The following is a 22,375-nucleotide window of genomic DNA, read 5'->3' on the forward strand; positions in this document are numbered from 1 at the left end:
CCAGGCAGAAGCAAGCTTTCTTGCTGTCTTCCTGGCTGTAAATGTAATGTACTGTACCTTTTATTGATAGGCCAGTCATTTTTAGCATTATACAAGCTTTAATTCTCTCTGTCTCTACTTTGGAGACCGTACAGTTTCATTTCTGTTCAAATGTGCACTGAAATTCAATCCCCTAACCTTTAAGACCTTTTCCAAATCTCCTTTCAACCTTTCCCTTTTCTTCTCCTCACATCAAAACTTGTATTCTATTTGTTCCAGCTATATAGCAGTACATCTATACCATGGAAGATTGTAAAGCTATAAAATAAAAGGTAGTCTGCATGTATTGATTAGGCAAGATCTCCAAGACAGATAGAGAAATTAGCAAGTCCCCCCCCCCCACACACTTTTTTTGCAAGTACTGGGTATTGAATCCAGGACCTTGCACATGCTAGGCAAGTACTCTACCCCTGAGCTATATCTCCAGGCCAAGTTCTCTGTTTTGAAACATGAAAGTTTTACTGTTTTATGAGCCAAGAACTAGAAGTCTCTGACACACAAATATAAGGCATTAATGGCACTTATTCTTTTGTAGTATATTAAAATTTCTTTAGTGGAGGGAGGATAAAATGATAAAGGCATAGTGTAGCCTTATCAATATCACAAATAGTGAGAAACTGATATATTGCCATGGAAATTTATACTCTTTATAGTAAAGAAGTATTCCACTTCAACTTGCATACAACATAACATATCTTATAGTGGATACATCATAGCATATCAAACATATCAAATTAAATAGCTGGTAGAATTAATCTTTACCAAACTTGACCAAATGGTAGGTTGAGTTAGCATTAGAAGTCAGTAAAACAAAAAACAATTTGCGAAATATTTTAATATTCTAAGTATCCATCATCTTTTTGACAAATATTTTTAGATTTTTTTTGCACTCTTAATTGTATATAGAAGAGTTCTAAGCTTTAAAATAAGGAGGAAAACTTACAGAACATAATCCTTAAATTTTAATTTTAGTAATTGTGATAATGATTATTTTGTCAACTTACTGATCATTGTACATAATCTCATGATCAGGCCAGGGATTTAGCTTAGTGGTTTCGCCACCTGCTGCGCAAGCGCAAGGACCCGAGCAAGGACCCGAGTTCGATCCCTGGTACTAAAAAAAACAAAAACAAACAAGAAAACCCCTGCAAAACACACATAATCTCATGATCAATAATCTTATGAAGTTGCTATTTTGCTAACGTTATTGATGAGAAAACTGAAGTCTAGAGAGGTTAAGTAACTTATCCCCACTTACACAGCTCATATGATGTAGAGCCAACATTCTAAAAACCAGTTTGTTTTGATTTCAGAACCTTAATGACCAATAAGGCTTCTCCTTCAAAAGTTTATACGTGTTAGTAATGTTCACTGTATGCAAAACTAGGTTTTTTTTAATAAATTATGTTATGAAATAATGTCTTATAATCTATCTCATTGGATATCACTATTAAAATGTGGTTTGAATTTGCCTTTTCTCCCCTCTTTCCTATTTATGTAAACTACATATTTTGGGTTTTTTGATAACAAAAGCAAGTGCCAGCACCTCAATAATGATTATGAAATTTCCCTACATTCCAGGGATTGTGTTTTTATCTGAAAAAGGTAACTTATCCTGATTTTTTATTGATGGATTTAAAGGCTTATGTCTGGTGAGAAGAGAATGTCCTAGAGTTGTCTGAAAGATGCCTGCAATCTTCTCCCTTTTCTCAGGGCTTCTGGGGTGTGACTTGGCTGTTTGTCTGCCGTCTGTTTCTGATAAGTGAGTTTTAAGTCTCTAACAGCTCTTGGGAATTTTGTTGGCAGAGACCTGGTGAGATCATTCTGCTTCCTGCCGAATTTCCTTTCTCTGTTTTTTTTGACTGTTCTGATGAACATGACCCCAGAGCATTCAATAATACCTCTGTTCCCGTAGGAACTATTGGCCTACTCCCTGGTTTTATCTCTCTCTGCACAAAAGCTCCATGTCTCTGGAAAGGAAAACAAAGTTGACATTAACTGGGGGAACGCACATTGCTGGAAGATGGAACTGAGTTTGTGGGGTAGCTCAAGTTCTGTTGATGTAGGCACTTATTTCTGCCTCTTCACTGGCTGTCACCTTAGTCCAAAACTGCAGACACCACCATAGTAACTACTGATGAAGTAAACAAGTTACAAAACAGGATACACCAGTAAATGAGCAGGAAGGAAAAAAAGCAGAAATTCAAAAAAGGCATCATTTCATTATCTCCCATTTCTCAACTTTTCTATCATTTGGATTGTGTAAGACATATTAAATTTTATTTTTTGCTGTATAGGTTGCTATGGATACAACAGAAACAATTCTGAGACCAAAGAATGTATGATTGCTTTCCAAATGTCTATTAGTTTCAACAAAAGGCATAGTTACCATGAAATGTGAAAGCAAACATCTGTAGGTGAAAAAATCCAACAACAGACTATGCATTTCTATTTGGCTTTATAAACCTTGTATAAATCTCCTGCCACACAAAAATTTATCAAACTGCTTTGATATTACCTTAACCAAATAATGTTAATAATTTAAGTAAACCAAATCTCCGAACTCTGATTCAAAATGATGACATCATTCCTTGATTTTTACTATGGGATGTAGCTGAGATTCTATCATATTAATAACAGTGTTTGTTTGTTTAAACAGACTTTTATGAAGATGATTATGATTTGAAAAGGCTTAAAGTTCTACCATAAATCTGTCCTGAAGTATTAAATAATTCTAAAGAATGTCTCACCTTTCCCGGGATGGGCTCATTGGGAGAATTTCTGGTATCATATTGATGTATAAAAGAGATGTATTTGATAAAATTGTTTTGAAGTTCTGCTGATGCATCTGGACAGGCAAGTGGCACTAAGAAAAAGAAAAGAGATTTTTGTAAAGTTAGGAAATAATTAGATTTATCTATGGAAATATAATTGACATTCCTAATATTCATGGTTTATAAAAATGCCCAAGATGAAATTCAGGTACACAAGTTTACTTACCCACACCTAGATAATAAATGTAATGGATATACCATTATTTCTCCATGAAAATAACCAAGCCAAAACAATCAAATTAGTCTCACATGTGGAATGATTGATATTTTATACTAATATTAATATAATAATATTAAAAGCTATTTGCCTTAATATGTTACTTTTTTACACGGATATGGATGTTTTAGGGAAAACTTAAGTATAATTTGTTTGTCAAATTATTTTTTACTTCTGGAAAGAACATGAGAAATTTTATGCAGAATCTATACTTGTGGTCAAGCAGTAACGTAGTGGATAAGGAATTCTATACTAAAGTTGCTCCCAGGAGTACCACAGAATGAACTAGAACACAATAAACTACTGCAGTTGTAGATGAACACACAATACTTTTCATTTCACCCAATAACATAAGTTTTGAACATTTGCCACAAGTATTAAGCCCTTTAAAATCACTTTTGAATAACTTTTTCATTCTGAGTGATAAGTATATAGATGTTCATTATATTGGTCTTTCCCATATACATGTTTAAAATTTTTAATTTTAAGAACACACTTTAGTTTTACTTTTAGCAGGCAGTTAACGAATCACAGCAATTTCCAACTGAGACTGACAGTCAAAGTCAATGAAGTAATTCTGTCAAGGTAAAAATGTTTAAACTCTTTTTTTAAGGTTTTTAAAAATTCATTAATTTTATTAGTACATTTTAGATATAAAATATGCTGACATTCATTACCGGAAGTTTGTACCTTTACATAGTATATCTTGGTTCTTATTTTTTCCCCCATTCCCCTACCCTCTCTCCAACTCCTTCACCCCTCTCTATTTACAAAGACTTTGTTTCCATTTTTTCCTTTTCTCATATTTATTCCTTTCCTTTCTTTCCTTGAAATAATAGGGACATAACAGTTTATATATAACAGTTGATATATAATAACTGGCAACAATTGTTACTGCAGGGGAGAGAATTCAGTAACTGAACAGAGGCAGAGAGAGCTGGATTCATTTTTCATTGTATATCCTTTTTTATCATTTGAATTTTGTACCATATTCATATATTAGCTATTAAAAATTAAATACAATTTAATTTAAAATCACACTTTTAAAATAAGCCATAATATATATGACAGATAAATATGTTAGTACATAATATTATGCATTAGGCATTCATGGATTCAAAGTGATATTCATATGTTAATATAAATTAATTTTACTAGCAAAAATGATGAGTATCAAATGTTTAAATATTATATGATATTGATCACTGCTCCTAGGACTAAGAAGCAGAGCTGCCCCCAGTGCAGAGGAGGTGAAACTTCTGGGCCACATACCACCCCCCCCCAGCCCCGAGGAGCAGAGGTGCCCCTACCTTAGAGGAGGTGAGCCATGTGGGCACCAGCAACACATATCCCCCCCACCCCCCATGCCAGTTGAAATGAGAGGATACTTAAACAAGTCTCAAAACCAGACTCCCAGATCACCTACAGCAATTCCAAAGGAAAATGAGATGGAACAATCCCATATTCAACCACCTGGACTCCCTGAACTGGCAACAAAAGAGGATCTGGAAAAAATGAAATCAGAAGTAATTTCTCAGATAACAACAGATATTGTGCCCATAGTGCAAGACATGATTAATAAATCTAGAGAGGACACAGATACAAAATAGAGGAAGTGAGGAACATGATGGAATCCCAACATAGGAAACAAATGGAATCCATAAAACAGATCCAAACAGATTTCCAGGGGATTAAAAACTCCATCAAAAGTCTGCGCAGCAGAATGAACCAATGTGAGGATAGAATTTCAGATATAAAAGATAAGACTGCAATTAGTGGCCAGGAAAAGAAAAAATTTCTATAAAATTATAGGGGACCACAAGAAATCAATCCAGCAGCTGCTACACAAGGCAAAGAAGAATAATATAAGACTGATCAGAATCAATGAAGAAGCAGGAGAGAGTGCAGATGACATAAAAAAAAGTGTTCACAGAAGTGATGGCAGAAAACTTCCCAAGCAGGGGAAAAGAACTTGACATACAGATAAGTGAGGCATATAGGACTTCAACTAGCCCTGATCAAAAAAATCTACACATAGGCATATAATAGTTAAGATTCCAGAAACCCAAAAGAAAAACAAAATTCTATAATAGTTAAAGAAAAGAAACAAATCACATACAAAGGAAAGCCCATCAGAATCACAGCAGACTTCTCAATGCAAACCCTCAAGGCAAGAAGAGCCTGGAGTGATGTATTTCAAGTCCTAAAGAAAACAGCCTCCAACCCAGATTGATGTACCCTGTAAAACTATCTTTCAAAATTGATGGAGAAATAAGATACTTTCATGACAAAAAGCACCTCAGGAACTTCATGAATACCAAACCAGCACTCAAAAACATTGAGACAATATCCTAGAAAAAGACAATGAGGCTCTCAACCCCAGGAAGCCCAGCACAATGAATCCATCAGGTGTGACAAGAAATTAAACCCAAAGGGGGAGAATCCAACAAAAAGAAAAAGTCATGACAATGATAAGTCAATACCTATCAGTTGTAACCATCAATGCTAATAGTCTCAATTCAGCTATCAAAAGAAATAGACCGGCAGAATGGGTCAAGAAGCAAGATCCAACAATATGTTGCATACAAGAAACACACTTAATTCAAAAAGCAACTCATAGACTGATAATTAAAGGGTGGAAAACAATACTCCATGCGACAGGAACCCCCCAAAAAGCAGAAGTAGCTAGCCTCTTTGCAGATCAAGTGGATTTCAAACCAACACTGATTAAGAGAGACAAAAAAGGACACTGCATCCTTGTAAAGGGAACACTCCAAGAGGAAGAGATGACAATCATAAACATATATGCACCAAACACTAGTGCACCCAACTGTATAAAACAAATACCAACTGACATGAAAAATCAAATAAGCACTAATACAATAGTAGTGGGGGACCTAATACCCCACTGTCACAAATAAATAGATCAACTAGACTAAAAATAAGCAACAAAATACTAGAACTCACCATCAAACTCTTGAACAAATGAACTTAACAGATGTTTAGAGAGTGTTCCACCACACAAAATCAGAATATACATTCTTTTCAGCTGCAGAAGGGTTGTTCTTCAAAACAGACCACATACTCACCCACAGAACACGTTTAAGTGCAAAGGAATTGAAGTTATACCCTGTATATTATCAGACCATAATGTGATGAAATTGGAGATCAATAGCAAAAGAAACCCCAAGAATTTCATAAACACATGGAAATTGAACAACACACTTCTGAACAATGAATGGGTCACAGAGGAAATTAAAGAAGAAATCAGACAGTTCCTTCAATTAAATGACAATGACAATACAACATAGGAATCCATGGGACACAATGAAAGCAGTCTTATGAGGGAAATTCATAGCAGTGAATACGCATATTAGGAAAACAGAACGAGCCCAATTAAACAACCTGATGCTAAACCTCAAGTTTCTAGAAAAAGAAGAGCAGGACAACCCCAGAGCTCATACAAGGGAGGAAATTATGAAGATCAGAGGAGAAATCAATGCAATGGAGACTAAGAGAATGATACAGAAAAATCAATGAAGCCAAAAGTTGGTTCTTTGAAAGAATAAACAAAATTGACAAACCTTTAGCCAAACTTATCAGAAAAAGGAAGGAAAAGGCCCAAAAACATGCATTTAGGAATGAAAAGGATGAAATTACAATGGACCCAGCAGAAATCCAGAGGATCACCAATACCTACTTTGAGAACCTATACATCAATAAGATGGAAAACACAGAAGAAATGGACAGATTCCTAGATACATATGAATTACCAAAGTTGAACAAAGAAGACCTAAAATTTCTAAACAACCCAATATCAATCAATGAAATTGAAAATTTAATTAAAAACTTATCAACTAAGAAAAGCCCAGGCCCTGATGGCTTCACTGCTGAATTCTACAAGACATTTAGAAAGGGACTACTGCCACTACTGGTTAAACTCTTCAATGAAATTGAAAGGGAAGCAATACTCCCAAATTCATTCCTGAAAGCAAGCATCACCTTGATCCCCAAAGCAGAGAAAGACCCAATAGGCCAATCTGACTAAGGAACATAGATGCCAAAATCCTTAATAAGATACTGCCAAATAGAATGCAGAAGATCATCAAGAAGATCATACACCCTGAACAAGTGGGATTCATCCCAGGGATTCAGGGATGGTTCAACATATGCAAATCAATCAATGTAATACACTATATCAATAGAGTCAAGAACAAAAACCATATGAATATCTCAATAGATGCAGAAAAAACATTTGACAAAATCCAATACGCATTCATGATAAAAACCCTACAAAAAATTGGAATAGATGTTCTCTACCTCAATCTGATAAAAACCATCTATGAAAAACCAACAGCCAATATCATACTAAATGGTCAAAAACTGAAATCCTTCACACTCAAATCAGGAAGAAGACAAGGATGTCCACTATCACCACTCCTGTTCAATATACTCTTGGAAATATTAGCCACAACAATTAGACAAGAGAAAGAAATAAAAGGAATAAAGATAGGTAATGAAGATGTCAAATTGTCATTATTTGCAGATGACATGATACTCTATATAGAAGACCCCAAGAACTCTACCAAAAGTCTTCTAGACTTAATAACCAAATTCAGTAAAGTAGCTGGATACAAGGTCAACACACAAAAATCAATAGCTTTCCTCTACATGAACAGCAGACTGACTGAGACAGAAACAGGACAAACAATTCCTTTCACAATAGCATCCAAAAAACTGAATTACCTACGAATCGAATCAGCCTAACAAAAGAAATCAAAGACCTCTTCTCTGAAAACTACAGCACTCTGAAAAGAGAGATTGAAGACGATATCAGAAAATAGAAAGACATCCGTTGCTCCTGGGTAGGAAGAATCAACATAGTGAAAATGGCCATACTTCCAAAACTGCTATGTAGATTCAATGCAATCCCAATTGAAATCCCAGCAGCATACTTCATAGACCTTGAGAAAACAATCCAAACATTCATTTGGAACAAGAAGAGACCCAGAATAGCAAAAGCAATTCTAGACAACAGAGACATGGCAGGGGGTATCACAACCCCCACCTTGAAACTATACTACAAAGCTACTGTGATAAAAACAGCATAGTACTAGCAAAGAAACAGACCTGAGGACCAGTTGAACAGATTAGAAGATGGAGAAAAAACTCCAGATACACTCAGCCACCTCATCTAACAAAGGAGCCAAACACCCTCACTGGAGGAAAGATAGCCTCTTTAATAAATGGTGCTGAAGAAATTGGGTTTCAACTTGCCAAATATTAAAACTAGACCTATATCTCTCACCATGCACTAAACTAAAGTCAAAATGGATTAAAAATCTAAACATTAAAACAGAAACGCTGAGCCAGCTGGAACAGAGGTTAGGTAGAACTCTTGAAGACATTGGTGTAGGAAAAGATTTTATGAACAAAACCTCAGTTACCTGTGAACTAGCACAAACAATCAAGTGAGATCTCTTCTCATTAAAAAGCTTCTGCACAGCAAGAGAAACCACCAAGAGTGTGAAGAGACAACCCACAATGTGGTAAATAATTTTCACGTGCTGTTCCTCAGAAAAAGTTCTACTATCTAGAATCTATAAAGAACTTTAAAAAAATCAGACCTCTCAAAGTTAAAGACCCAATATAAAAATGGGGATCTGAAATGAACAGACATTTCTCAAAGAAGTAGAAATGTCAAATAAACATATGAAAAAATATTCAACATCACTGGTCATTTGAGAGATGAAAATGAAAACAATGCTGTGATTTCACCTCACTCCAGAAAGAATGGCTGCTATCATGAAATCAACCAATAACAAATGCTGGTGGAGCTGTGGGGAAAGAGGAACCCTGCTCCACTGCTGCTGGCAGTGTAGATTGGTGCAACCACTGTGGAAATCAGTATGGAGATACCTCAAAGAACTAGGACTGGAAGTCCCATTTGACCCAGCTATTCCCCTGCTGGGTATCTTCCCCAAAGAATTAAAAGAATCATACCACAGTGATATATGTGCACCCACATTCATAGCAGCACAATTTGTAATAGCTAAAACTTGGAAGCAGCCCAAATGCCCATCAATGGAGACTGGATAAAGAAAATGTAGTTTTTTAAATAAAATGGAGTACTACTCAGCCATAAAAATGAAAAATTAGAGACATTTATAGCTAAGTGGATGCACATTGAGGTGATACTCGTAAGTGAAATAAATAGGACACACCTGTGTAAATACTGAATAGATTCTCTAGTGTGAGAAACTGAAAGTGTAAATAAGGACTAAAAGTTATAATAGATAATGTGAAATAGGAAGAAAAGGGGCAAAGGGGAAGGGAAAGTGGGAGGGGTAGGGGAAAGGAATGGAATTAATATGAGATAATGAAAAAATGGAAACAAAGTCTTTGTAAATAGGGAGGGATGGAGGGGTTGAAGGGAGATCAGGGGAATGGGGAAAAAATAAGAACCAAGAGAGATTATGTAAAGGTGCAAATTTCCAATGGTGAGTGTCATTATATTGTATCCCTAAAATGTATCAATAAAATTAATTTTAAAAAAATATTATATGATATTTAAAAATCCAAAAATAAATAGAAAATAACATTAACTGATATCATTTTCTTGTTTTCTAATTGAGATCAGCTATTCAAAACTCATTCTCTGCCTAATTATCACCTCTCTTTTAGGATTTGCTAGTACACAAAGAACTGCAAGTGCCAAAGATTTAGTAGCTACAACATTGAGAAAATTCTATCTATAATTTATATTTTTTTTCCTGCAAATTGAGAAAAACAGTAATATTTTCAGAGAGATAGATTGATGACTTCTGAGGCAAAATGAAGTAACTCTAAATAAAGGATTAGTCATGTGGGGTTAATGGAGCATCAACAGCATGGTTTATTTTTTGCAGTAATGGAGTTTGAATCCAGGGCCTATCACACACTAGGCAAATGCTCTACCACTTAGCTACATTTCCCACCTCCAAAGGAGTGGGGATGGTAAAAGGTTAAGTGTTAAGAGAAAAAGGAAAAGAAGTAGGGGTATGAAATCAACAGGACATGTTTATTTCAGAACAAACCTGAGTGGGACTGCTCTGGCACTTAGAGACCAGATCAGCTAACTCTTGTACAGCCTATAACATCTTTATAGGGTCATGAGCATAAAAAAGGGGGGCTCTGGAAGGAAAGAGTCACAATGAGACTTTCAAGGGGGAGCGTTCAGTACGAAGGAGTTGTGGCTATCAGCCCAGGACCACGCTTGAGAACATACAAGGAGTTGCATGTTGTTTTTCAAGAGCAAGAACAATGACTGGGAATTAGAGGGTGTAGCTGTGCTTACTGGGCTTTATAGACCCAAGAGGATACATTTGCAGCAGGTGCAAAAGCATAGCAGGGGGAAGGGATTTAAAGTGGTCTATGCTCAGACCAGCATGGCAGTGGTCAGACTCCTTCAGTAGGCATATCTTCCAATTCTGGCTGTACATATTTCCTAGCCATGTGACTCTGGGAAAGTCACTTAACCTTATTGAGATTCAATTTCCCCCTAAAATAGGCATAGTAGTAATTTTTTTCAGAATTGTGAAGATTAGGGAAAATATTTATAAAGTCTGTAGGATGCTGGGGTCAAAGTTAGTAAAGGGTTATCTTATTTGTGTCCTGGGGAAACCATAGAAGAAAACCTGAATCCAATGGGCTATCAGAAAATGGTGAGAAACCCAAAGTTTTTAGCAACCTGGTGTAAAGGGTTTGGCAAACAAGTAGTGCTGGTGGCACCTTGGGCTGGAAGGTAGGAAGGTTCAGATCCAGCCAAGAAAGAATAGGCTGGGAGACAGCTTTTCAAATCTGCTCTTGATTTTCCTCTACCTTGCCTCGGAAAGACCATTGCTTGCCCAGGGACACAGAAATTGCCATTAACTGCTTGACCATTTCATGTCAACATAGTAACATCAAAATAATGAGGATAAATATTTAAAAAATTAAAGATCAAAGGTGTCCATGTAAAAGAGCTCACAGAATACCAAAATGGTAGCAGGGGCAGTGGTAAGATGGATGACGCAAGGATGTAAGAGTTTGTTTGTTTGTTTGAGACAGGGTTTCGCTTTGTAGTTCAGGCTAGCGTTGAACTCACTATGTAGCCCAGGCTGGCCTCGAACTCACTATGACCTCCTGCCTCAGCCTCCCTAGTGCTGGGATTACAAGCCTGTGCCTCTTTGTCCTGCCCAGGATGCAAGATTTAATGTGGCATTTGCATAACCCAGGGAGTGCGTGCCTCCTTAAACGCTGCACCCTAGGCTTCTGGCTTGCTTAGCTTTCCACCCAGTCCTGCATAGCAGATAAGGAAAAGCTCACCTCTAAAACACTTTGTAGAGAAATTTAAAATGACTTGACATGAAGAAAAAATTATGTTTTCAAAAAACAAAAGACAGATCATTTACAAAGGAATAGAAAGCATATTAATATCAAATATCTTCAGAGCAACATTGGACCCAAGATAATTAATATTTTTAAAGTATTAAAAGGAAAAGAACTTTAAACCTATAATTTTAATGTCCAATCAAACTATCATGTAACCATTATATGCATATAAAATATGAAATGCCTCAGAAGATTTCCTCAAAACAGACCTATTTGGAATTCCTAAGAGGGAGAACTCAAATAAGACCAGAAATAAATCAAGGAGAGTGTTTGAGATATTTGAAGGAAAATAGTGCAAGTTTTTGTTTCTTCAAAAAGTTTAAGACTAGAGAACAGCAAAATAAGTATTTTACCCATAAAAATTCAGAACATACTATAAACAAAAATGGGCTGTCCTTGTGATTAGCTGTAACCAATAGGATGTGGCAGAAGTGACACCTGCCAGTTCCAGGCATAAAACTTAAGAGAGCTTTATCGCTGCTGCTTTTTGGATTCTCAGGATCCTGAACTGCCAGGTAAGAAGTCCAGTTACCTTGCTAGAAAAACCACATGGAGGAGAGGCCCAGTCACTCCAGGTCCTGGTTCTCAGACCACACGCCAATGAATCAGCCACACAAGTGACCATCACTAACACCAGATAACTGCCTACCTGAACCCAGCTCAGATGGCAACACAATGAGCAAATATGACAACTGTTTTAAGAAACTAAATTTGAGGTTGCTTGTTCTGTAGATAACTGAAACAGAAATGCTTCAGAAGAAAGTAATCAGAATGAACCATCTTTTAAAAAGTGATCTAGAACCTTCCAGAATTTCAAAAATAATGGCTTAAAAAAGTATTCATGTCTTCATGGCAAACAATGAAGGGAGGGGAAAATACTATGAGCCATCAAAGGGAATTCCTTATTCAGACATTACACCTATTAAAATTAAATGTAACCTCTATGCTCATTTGTGCAAACATGAGACTTTTTTTTAAAGAACTCACAATATTGAGGAATATCTAAGTGTGAAAACATGAAAGAAGGCATTAAGATTCTTAGTGGTTACTCTCTTAAGAATTCAAATTGGATCCGAGAAATTACTTAAAAGAAGCTTTATTAAATGAGAACTACAAACATAAGGCAAAGTCCATGAAAAATGTTTGAAAGCCACTGTTTCTTGGAAACTTGATCTAATTAAAATAAGAATTTTCTTTTTTTTTTTTTGGTACCGGGGATTGAACTCAGGACCTTGCACTTGTGAGGCAGGAGGCGGAACCACTGAGCTAAATCCCCAGGTAAAATAAGAATTTTCTAACAAATTGGTGTCTAGCCATTTATATTTTATCAACAAAGCTAAAATTCATTCAACACACAATTTGTTTCTTATTTGGTAAGAACTTAGAAGTTTTGAGAAATGTTAACTTTTTGTTTGCATCTACTTTAAAAATATCCACCAGCAATATTTTTCTTAGAAATTCTACTCTTTGTAGTGCTTAAAAAGTATCCACCTGTAATATTTTCTCTTAGAAATATTTCTCTTCTCAGTAGTACTTATATTGATGTTATATGAAAATTAATATAAAACTAGTATAGATCTTCAAAATATAGTAAAAAACAAACACATCCATAACAAAACATCATTCTTATGTTATACCTTTGTGCAAAGAAGTAGTACAAAATCTAAAATCTATTTTAGAAAATTAATTTTACCACTATATCTGAATTTGCAATTCAAAACAACACTAAAATATCAAGTAGTTGATAAACAGCCAAAGCTTCATTTAAATGTGAAATATTCCCCTTTACCAATTACATCAGCTTTTCCAATTTATAAAGTTCATTATATAAAACCAAATGTGAAGACTTATTCTTACAAGGACTCAGATATGATGAAGTGTAGCCATTTGTTAACTAACCATGGAGGGCAGCCAGGAAATTGTGTGGTGGTACAAGACATAAAGGGCACTTTCATTGCCAGCACAAGATAACATTGCTGAAATGCCAAAGACCAAGCGTAATTAAGTGGGCTGATGGAACAGAATGACTATGAGATGACTTTTAATTGGTATTAGCACATTGACATGCACATTTTTTCTGTTTATATGCATATACAAAAAATCTGGCACATTCAATGATAAAATACAATAAATATTTAAAATTTTTAAATTATTACAGTAAAAGGCACATTACCACTAGTCCCTCTCAAAGTACTCCCCCTCGCTTCAAACACACTTATAACATTGTTCTTGCCACTTTCTGAAGGAATTCTAGAAGTCTTCTTTTGTGTCTTCAGCTGTACTGTTGTGGATGACTTAATGTCCTGAACTGACTCAAAATGTTTACCTTTCGTGGTCATTCTAATTTCAGTGATGAGCCAAAGGTTGCATAGTGCCAGATCCAGTGAAGAAAGTGAACAAGCCTGCCTTTCCGTTGAATGTTAGCAGCGTTCACTTGATTTTTTTTTTTTTTTTTTCCGGTACTGGGGATTGAACTAAGGACCATGTTTGCACTTGCGAGGCAGGCGTGGTGCCAGTGAGCTAAATCCCTGGCCCTGCATTCACTGAATTTTTGATCACACCTCATAAAGAACCCACAAAAGAGGACTCCCAGAACTGCTTTAGATTGCAGCCAGAATTATGGGATAAATGTGTTTGAAGTGAGGGGGAGTAATTTGAGGGGGATTAGTGGCAATGTGTCTTTTACTGTAATAAATATTTTTATTTAAACATTCACTGTATAGTTTGACCACATCTTGTGTTTTAAATGTTACTTTAAAATATTTTATTTTTAAAATTATGTTTATCTAGTATCCAAACTCCACCTAAAATAGGGATTAAGTGCAGGTTTATCTTGTTGTGTGTGTTGTATGCTAGTTTAAATTAAATTATGACTTTTTTTTTTTTTAGTGTTGTGGATTGAGCCCAGGGCCTTCCCACGGAGATGTATTCCCAGGGTTTTACAATTTTTTTCTTTTGAAATAATGATATAGGAGGTAGGGCATGGCAAAGCTGGCTGGGGAAATAAGTGGGAACTGTTAATTACAAGATCCCAGGACAGGGCCAAATAATTCCCAGGACATTGTATGTGCAACTTTTCCAGGGCTTCCATGAGAGGTAGACATACAAGGACACAGAAGCCCCAAGAATCCCACTACAGAGCCTGCTATTATGACTGCTCACGGTAGCCCAGTGAACTTTTATTTTGCTTTTATCCTTTCCTCTCTTTGTTTGGCACAAGTTAACTCTACAGAGCCACTTTTTCCCTTACCCTTTTACTCCTCACTTTTCAAATTAACTTTTGGCACCGTTTTTGGCTTGTCTCATCCAATTCTTTCTTCGAGGCAAGAAGGACCTGGAATACTTTTAACTGGTGAGCCATTTCCAAAGGAACTACTTGACAACAGTAAGGGCTTGCTAAATTGCTAAATTGCCTATATTCTCCTGCCTCAGCCTCCCAGAGTTCTAGGATTATGGGCATGTGTCACCATGCCTGGCTTATGACTTTAAATAATTTGTTGAGTAATGTGTGATTAATATTCAATTATTCAATAAATATTTATTGAGCTTGAGCATAATACTAGGTCCTAGATATAATAATGGATTTAGTTATGGGAAATACCATGGGGGGGGGAGAGAGACAGACAGAGAAAAAGAGAAAGACAGAGACATAGGTATCCTGCTAGGTTCTCCAAGCTAAATTCCGGCTCAATACCTAGCTCTGTACAATGCAATAATTAACAATAAAAATAACTACCATTCATTTATTGTCTAGTATGTATCACACTATAGTATGCACATTACATCTTATTTATTTTTCATAATAATCTGGCAAAATAGAATTTACTATTATTATTTCCCAAACTGAATAAAACAAGATGATGAAATTTAAGTAGTGGGCCCAGGATCACACAACACTAAGTGCTGAACCAATATTAAATTTCAAGGGGGCTGGTGAAGATGACTCAGTTACTAAGATTTCCAATTACACATGACAAATTCAACCTGTGCATTTCCCCCACTCTCCCCCCAAACCCCAGGAAAATGACAGTAAAGACATTAAGAGAATATCTATCTTTATGGAAAAACACACACTAAATGGGAGCAAAGACGTTAACAAAGTTGGAAACTAGAAAGCACCTGTGGCTTGAGTAGACCTCAGAAAACTGGAAGCTAAGTATCAGTGGGAGTGAGAGTGGGGCAAACATCAAGCCAGTTCATGCCACAGTGTTCCAGCAAAGCACAGGAACCATAAGGCATCAGACACCTTCAGTGGAGTATGGAGTAGTGGTGCAAGATGAAGGTGCAGAGGACTGCTTGAGGGACTCCCAGATCAGCTGTGGGCCCCCTCCCCTCACCAGGGAGGGTTTGGAGGATTCTTCTCTGCCAGAATTGATTAGTGCAAGAGAACAGATTCATGGATTCTGGTTTGGGGAGGTAATTTATGAAGCCTGCACCTCCTCTAATCAACCTAGAACAAAGCCCATTTATCCAGAATTCTCTTCCACCTCTCTTTCTGACATCTCTTTGAGTAGATTGGAAGCAACTCCTCCTTACGTGAAATGGACTTGTCATTTAAAGCAAAGAATAGCATATCATACTCAGACACTTAATTTTAACCAGTTCATTCACCAACATTTTAATTTGAGTGCCAAACCATTCTTTCTTTTCTTCTTCTTTTTTGAGACAGGGTCTCACTATATAGTTCAGGCTGGCCTTGCTGGCCTTGAATTCACTATGTAGCTAAGGCTGGCCCCGAACTTGCAGCAATCCTCCTATCTCAGCCTCCTGAGGGCTGGGATTACAGGTGTGTGCCAACATACTGGGCTGACACTTTCTTTAAGTATCCACTGATCAGAATTCCACTTTGTGGTTCTTGTACGCACCACACTCCTAATGCGTTCTTTCCAGTTTCTGTGTCTTTAACACAGAATGAAACTTAAAGACATATTTAAAGCAAAATGCAGAATCATTCAAGATTTTTTTTTTGGTACCAGCGATTAAACCCAGGACCTTGCACTTGTGAGGCAGGCAGCAGAACCACTGAGCTAAATCCCCAGCCCAGAATCATTCAAGATTTTAAAAATTCTTTTCAGCTTCTTTTTTACAATTATTTCGCCATACCTATTCAGCATGTTTAAAAGTCAGTGGCTAACCTTTCAAGTTTTTCCAAAATATCCAACTTTGAAAGTTTTAAAGAAACTTTCCTTTTCATACTACAATTTTAATTTATAAGAATATTTAATTAAATTACAGAACTGCAATAACAAGTATCTGACATAAGTTGGTTTGTAAATAGGCCCAATTTTTAGAGCATTTCTCTTCTTCTTTGGTCTGAATTATAGTCCCTGTTTCTAAACCTCATATTATGAGCAATAGAAAATAAAGTAAGTACATATGGAAGACTGAATTATGCCTTGCAGGCCATGGTGAAGAATTTGAAATTTATTCCATAAAAAATGAGAAATAACTGGAGGGCCTGAAGAAGGAGAGGGAGGGATATTATTGTTACTTTACAAAGATCCTTCTGAGGATAGAGTGCAGCTCAGTAGCAGGGTACTTGTCCAACAGGTTCAAGGGCCTGGGTTCAATCCTGAGCACCACAAACAAACAAAACAGTGGATATACTACCTTCAGCGAAGACAGACGAGAACTGATTTAGGATACATTTTGGAGATGGCAGTGTCAAGATTTGCTGATGGACTGAATGTAGAGGAGGAAGAAAAGGGAGAGTTTTAGAATGACTTCTAGATCATCAAAACACCTGGAGGGGAATGGAAAAGGCATTTATCAAGAGGGGGAATACCGGTGAAAGCATAGGTTTGGATAGAGAAATGAAAGCTTCTATTCTAGCCATATTAAGCTGAAAAAGCGATTAGCTGTCCAAAAGAGATGTTAAGTACGTGGTCGGTTAATTGATCTTGAAGCTCAGTGAATAAGTTAGGGTTAGAGAGGTAAGTCTGGTTCTCACACTGGTTAGTTTGACCTTTGAATTTGTATTTGGTTTCATCTACATTGGGAATACTTCTTTATTACCCATACAGTAAATGTTATTAGCACCCTTTTCCTCATCTACTTCCCATCTTCTATCAACTAATATTTACTTCTTTTATTAAGGCGGTTAACGTATATCCTTCTGTATAACCATATTTAAACTCTCCATACTGTATCTCAAATTGATCCTAAAAGCTGAAAGCCACTAAATAGCATTCACAATATTATATAATCATATGAAGTTTATTAACTGAAGGACCAAATAGTGTGCAACGACTTTTCTTTCTCAGGTGGGTTTAAGGCCCACTGACACTTGAAGAAAATGGTTCTAGCATCCACACCTAGTCAATCCTCCTCCAGATTAAAAATATCACCCTGTGAACTTTGAAGACATTAACTCCATCGTGAATTTGCATCAGTGCAATGATTCTTATTCATTGCATGGTGATATTTTTCTTTCTCTTTATGGAAACTTTTAAAATCTTCTCTTCATGATAGTTTTACAATTTCATAATGATGTATAGAGTGTATTTTTTCATTCATGCATAAAACACTCAGTGGACCCTTTCAATGCCTTCTATATAAAAGAACTTTCATTATTTTTGAGGGTATGCCGAGGACTAGTTATGAGTATAGGTGCTGGAATCAGACTATCTAGGTTCTAAAACCAATGATTAACTGTGCAGCCTTGAGCAAGTTGTTTAAACATTATGCTTGCTTTTGAAGTTCTGAATATGTCACTCTAAAATATGCTGCTCTGATATGTTGATTCCACAGAGTTAAAGGCACTTGAAAAATGGTGCAAGAAAAGCATTCTGACCTTCCTCCTTTTTTTTAAAAGGAGGTGAAATTCCTATGTGAAAGATATCCTCCCTCTACCAGAAGGAAAGTTTCACTCTTATCAGCAAACACAGGAAACTCATCCTGAGGGAAATCTGTACAAACCTTGGTAAACTCTTTTCCAACAATTACTCAACTCATCCAATTTAACAGACCCAGCCCAAGTCCCTTTGCTTTTTCACATTTTTACACTTTACAACTCTGTCTAGCTTAGTATATAGTGGTTCAACTCTGCTTCTTTGGATCTTCATTTCTGTATGTAAGTTCTTTGTCTTCGTCACTTTCCTCCTTACTGAGACACAATATCTGACCCTCACAAATTAAAGGTTTATTTTGGCTCGCAGTTTTATGAGTTTCAGTCTACTGTTGGCAGGCCCTTTCACCAAGAGTTTGAGCCTGCTGACCATATAGCAGAAAAGCTGCTGACCATATAGCAGTCAGGAAGCAGAGAAAGAAGGGAGGAGGTAGAGAGAAATACACCCTTACCAGGTGACCTCCAGTGGCCAGGCCCCACGTCCTCACAGCAGGTCAGCCATAGTGTCCCGTAATCCAATCACCCTCCAATCTGAACACACAAGGCTTTGGGGGACATTCCATACCTAAACCACGGCACTATTGCACTACCGCAAACGTGTTTTAAATGTATTGGTAAGCTTTTCTCTTGTTAGTCTTTGTGTCAACTTAACTATTAGCCAAAACACCTTAAAAATGTACAGGCTAAATTTTGCCCCCTTATATTTTGTCTGAAAATGAGAATATTAACAGTATTATTACTCAACTGAGTTACATAGGGTTTGGGTGAGAGCTAAATTAATTTATATTTGGAAAGTTCTATAAAGCGCCCAGAAAATACTGTGTTCTGATAATTATCTCACCTTCATTTTCACCCCTTGTTTCTGGAGCTCCAGAAAAGTTGGACTTCTAAAGCTAATCCTCCATTTGTCTTTGCGTTTCTCATATTTTCTAGCTTTTGTTTTGTTGTTTTATGCTTTATGATATTTCCTTGCCTTTCAAATCTTTTTTTAAAATTTTTTTATTAAATTCTTTTATTGGTACATTGTAGGTATACAAAGCAATTACATTTCTCACTGGGAATTGTACCTTTACATAATGCATCTTGGTTCTTCTTTTTGCCCCATTCCTAGCCCTCCCTTCACCCCCTCCACCCTTCCTTATTTACAAAGACTTTATTTCCATTTTTTCCATATCTCAGCACTTTTCCTTTACCTTCTTTCTGTTCCCCTGCCCCTTCCACTACCCCTACCCCTTTCGACCTTTTCTTCCTATTTTACATTTTCGATTATTCATTCTAATCATTGGTACATTTTAGGTATACAATATAATGACATTCATCCTTGGAAATTTGCACCTTTACATAGTCTCTCTTGGTTCTTATTTTTCACCCTTGCCCAGCCCTCCCTTCAACTCCTCCATTCCTCCCTATTTACAAAGATCTTGTTCCTATTTTTCTATTTTCTCATATTAATCCCATTCCCTTCTATCCTTTCTCTAGCCCTCCCACTTCCTTCCCCTTTGCCCCTTTTCTTTCTATTTCACATTACCTATTATACATTTAGTCCTTATTTACACTTTCAGTTTCTCACACCAGAGAAACTATTTGGAATTTATTCATGTGTGTCCTATTTATTTCACTTAAGAGTATTGCCTCAATGTGCATCCACTTAGCTATAAATGTCTCTAATTTCTCATTTTTTATGGCTGAGTAGTACTCCACTTTATTTTAAAAAACCACATTTTCTTTATCCAGTCTCCAGTTGATGGGCATTTGGGCTGTTTCCAAGTTTTAGCTATTACAAACTGTGCTGCTATGAACATGGGAGCACATATATCACTGTGGTATGATTCTTTTAATTCTTTGGGGGAAGATCCCCAGCAGTGGAATAGCGGGGTCAAATGGGACTTCCAGTCCTAGTTCTTTGAGGTATCTCCATACTGATTTCCACAGTGGTTGCATCAGTCTACATTCCCACCAGTGGTGGAGCAGGGTTCCTCTTTCCCCACAGCCCCGCCAGCATTTGTTATTGGTTGATTTCATGATAGCAGCCATTCTTTCTGGAGTGAAGTGGAATCTCAGCATTGTTTTCATTGGCATCTCTTGAATGACCAGTGATGTAGAACATTTTTTCATGTATTTATCTGCTATTTCTACTTCTTTGTCTGAGAAATGTCTGTTCATTTCAGATGCCCATTTTCAGATTGGGTCTTCAAATTTGGTAGGTCTGATCTTTCTTTGTAAATTCTTTATAGATTCCAGATAGTAGACCTTTGTCTGAGGAAGAGCAGGTGAAGATTTTTTCCCACATTGTGGGTTGTCTCTTCACACTGCTGGTGGTTTCTCTTGCTGTGCAGAAGCCTTTTAATAAGAAGAGATCCCATGTGTTGATTGTTTGTGCTAGTTCATGGGCAACTGACGTTTTCTTCATAAAATCTTTTCCTACACTGATGTCTTCAAGCGTTCTACCTAACCTCTGTTCCAGAGTTTCTATTTTAATATTTAGATCTTTAATCCATTTTGATTTCAGTTTAGTGCATGGTGAGAGATACAGGTCTAGTTTTAATCTTGGCAAGTTGAAGCCCAATTTTTTCAGCACCATTTATTAAAGAGGCTATCTTTCCTCCAGTGAGGGTGTTTGGCTCCTTTATCGAAGATGAGATGGCTGAGTGTGTCTGGCATTGTTTCTGCATCTTCTAATCTGTTCCACTGGTCCTCAGGTCTGTTTCTTTGCCAGTACCATGCTGTTTTTATCACAGTAGCTTTGTACTGTAGTTGCAGGTTGGGGATTGTGATACCCCCTGTCATGTCTCTGTTACCTAGAATTGCTTTTGCTATTCTGGGTCTCTTCTTGTTCCAAATGAATGTTTGGATTGTTTTCTCAAGGTCCATGAAGTATGCTGCTGGGATCTCAATTGGAATTGCATTAAATCTATATAACACTTTTGGAAGTATGGCCATTTTCACTATATTAATCCTTCCTACCCAGGAGCAGGGGATGTCTGTCCATTTTCTGATATCATCTTCAATCTCTCTTTTCAGAGTGCCATACTTTTCAGAGAAGAGGTCTTTGATTTTTTTCGTTAGGTTGATTCCTATGTATTTCAGTTTTTTGGATGCTATTGTGAAAGGAATTATTTGGCCTATTTTTCTCTCAGTGAGTCTGTCATTTGTGTAGAGGAAAGCTATTGATTTTTGTGTGTTGACCTTGTAACCAGCTACTTGACTGAATTTGGTCATTAAGTCTAGAAGACTTTTGGTGGAGTTCTTGGGGTCTTCTATATAGAGTATCATGTCATGTGCAAAGAATGACAATTTGACTTCTTCATTTCCTATCTTTATTCCTTTTATTTCTTTCTCTTGTCTAATTGCTGTGGCTAATGTTTCCAGAACTATATTGAACAAGAGTGGTGATATTGGACATCCTTATCTTCTTCCTGATTTGAGTGTGAAGGATTTCAGTTTTTGACCATTTAGTATGATATTGGCTGTTGGTTTTTCATAGATGGCTTCTATCAGTTTGAGGTAGAGACCATCTATTCCAATTTTTTGTAGGGTTTTTATTATAAATGCATGTTGGATTTTGTCAAATGCTTTTTCTGTGTCTATGGAGATAATCATATGCTTTTTGTCCTTGGCTCTATTGATATAGCGTATTACATTGATTGATTTGTGTATATTGAAACATCCCTGCATCCCTGGATGAATCCCACTTGATTCAGGGTGTATGACCTTCTTGATGATCTTCTGCATTGTTTGCCAGTATCTTATTAAGGATTTTTGCATCTATGTTCATCAGTGAGATTGGCCTATAGTTCTCTTTTTCGGTTTGGTCTTTCTCTGCTTTGGGGATCAAGGTGATGCTTCCTTCCAGGAATGAATTTGGGAGTATTGCTTCCCTTTCAATTTCACTGAAGAGTTTAAACAGTAGTGGCAGCAGTTCCTCTCTAAATGTCTTGTAGAATTGAGCAGTGAAGCCATCAGGGCCTGGGCTTTTCTTAGTTGATAAGTTTTTAATTACGTTTTCAATTTCATTGGTTGATATTG

General features: G+C 36.6%; 1 protein-coding gene across 3 annotated transcripts in view; it reads right to left on the reverse strand.

Moving 5' to 3' along the window:
* Cimip6 (ciliary microtubule inner protein 6) overlaps positions 1-22,375 on the reverse strand; it is a 297,684-nt gene that overhangs the window by 124,268 nt on the left and 151,041 nt on the right. Inside the window, exons 7-8 of one of the 3 annotated variants that reach the window (XM_087216387.1) lie at positions 17,113-17,184; positions 2,790-2,905 (exon numbers count right to left, since the gene is read on the reverse strand). In XM_087216387.1, coding sequence (XP_087072513.1) covers positions 2,790-2,905; positions 17,113-17,184 — 188 coding nt within the window. Of the gene's footprint in view, positions 1-1,663; positions 2,010-2,789; positions 2,906-17,112; positions 17,185-22,375 lie in introns of those variants that run through there. The other 2 variants (XM_004867285.3, XM_087216388.1) reach the window with 2 other exon arrangements.

This window comes from Heterocephalus glaber, unplaced genomic scaffold, assembly GCF_053883595.1.
Source record: "Heterocephalus glaber isolate CG9 unplaced genomic scaffold, H.glaber_assembly_v1.0 deba00001457, whole genome shotgun sequence".
NCBI classification, from domain to species: domain Eukaryota; kingdom Metazoa; phylum Chordata; class Mammalia; order Rodentia; family Bathyergidae; genus Heterocephalus; species Heterocephalus glaber.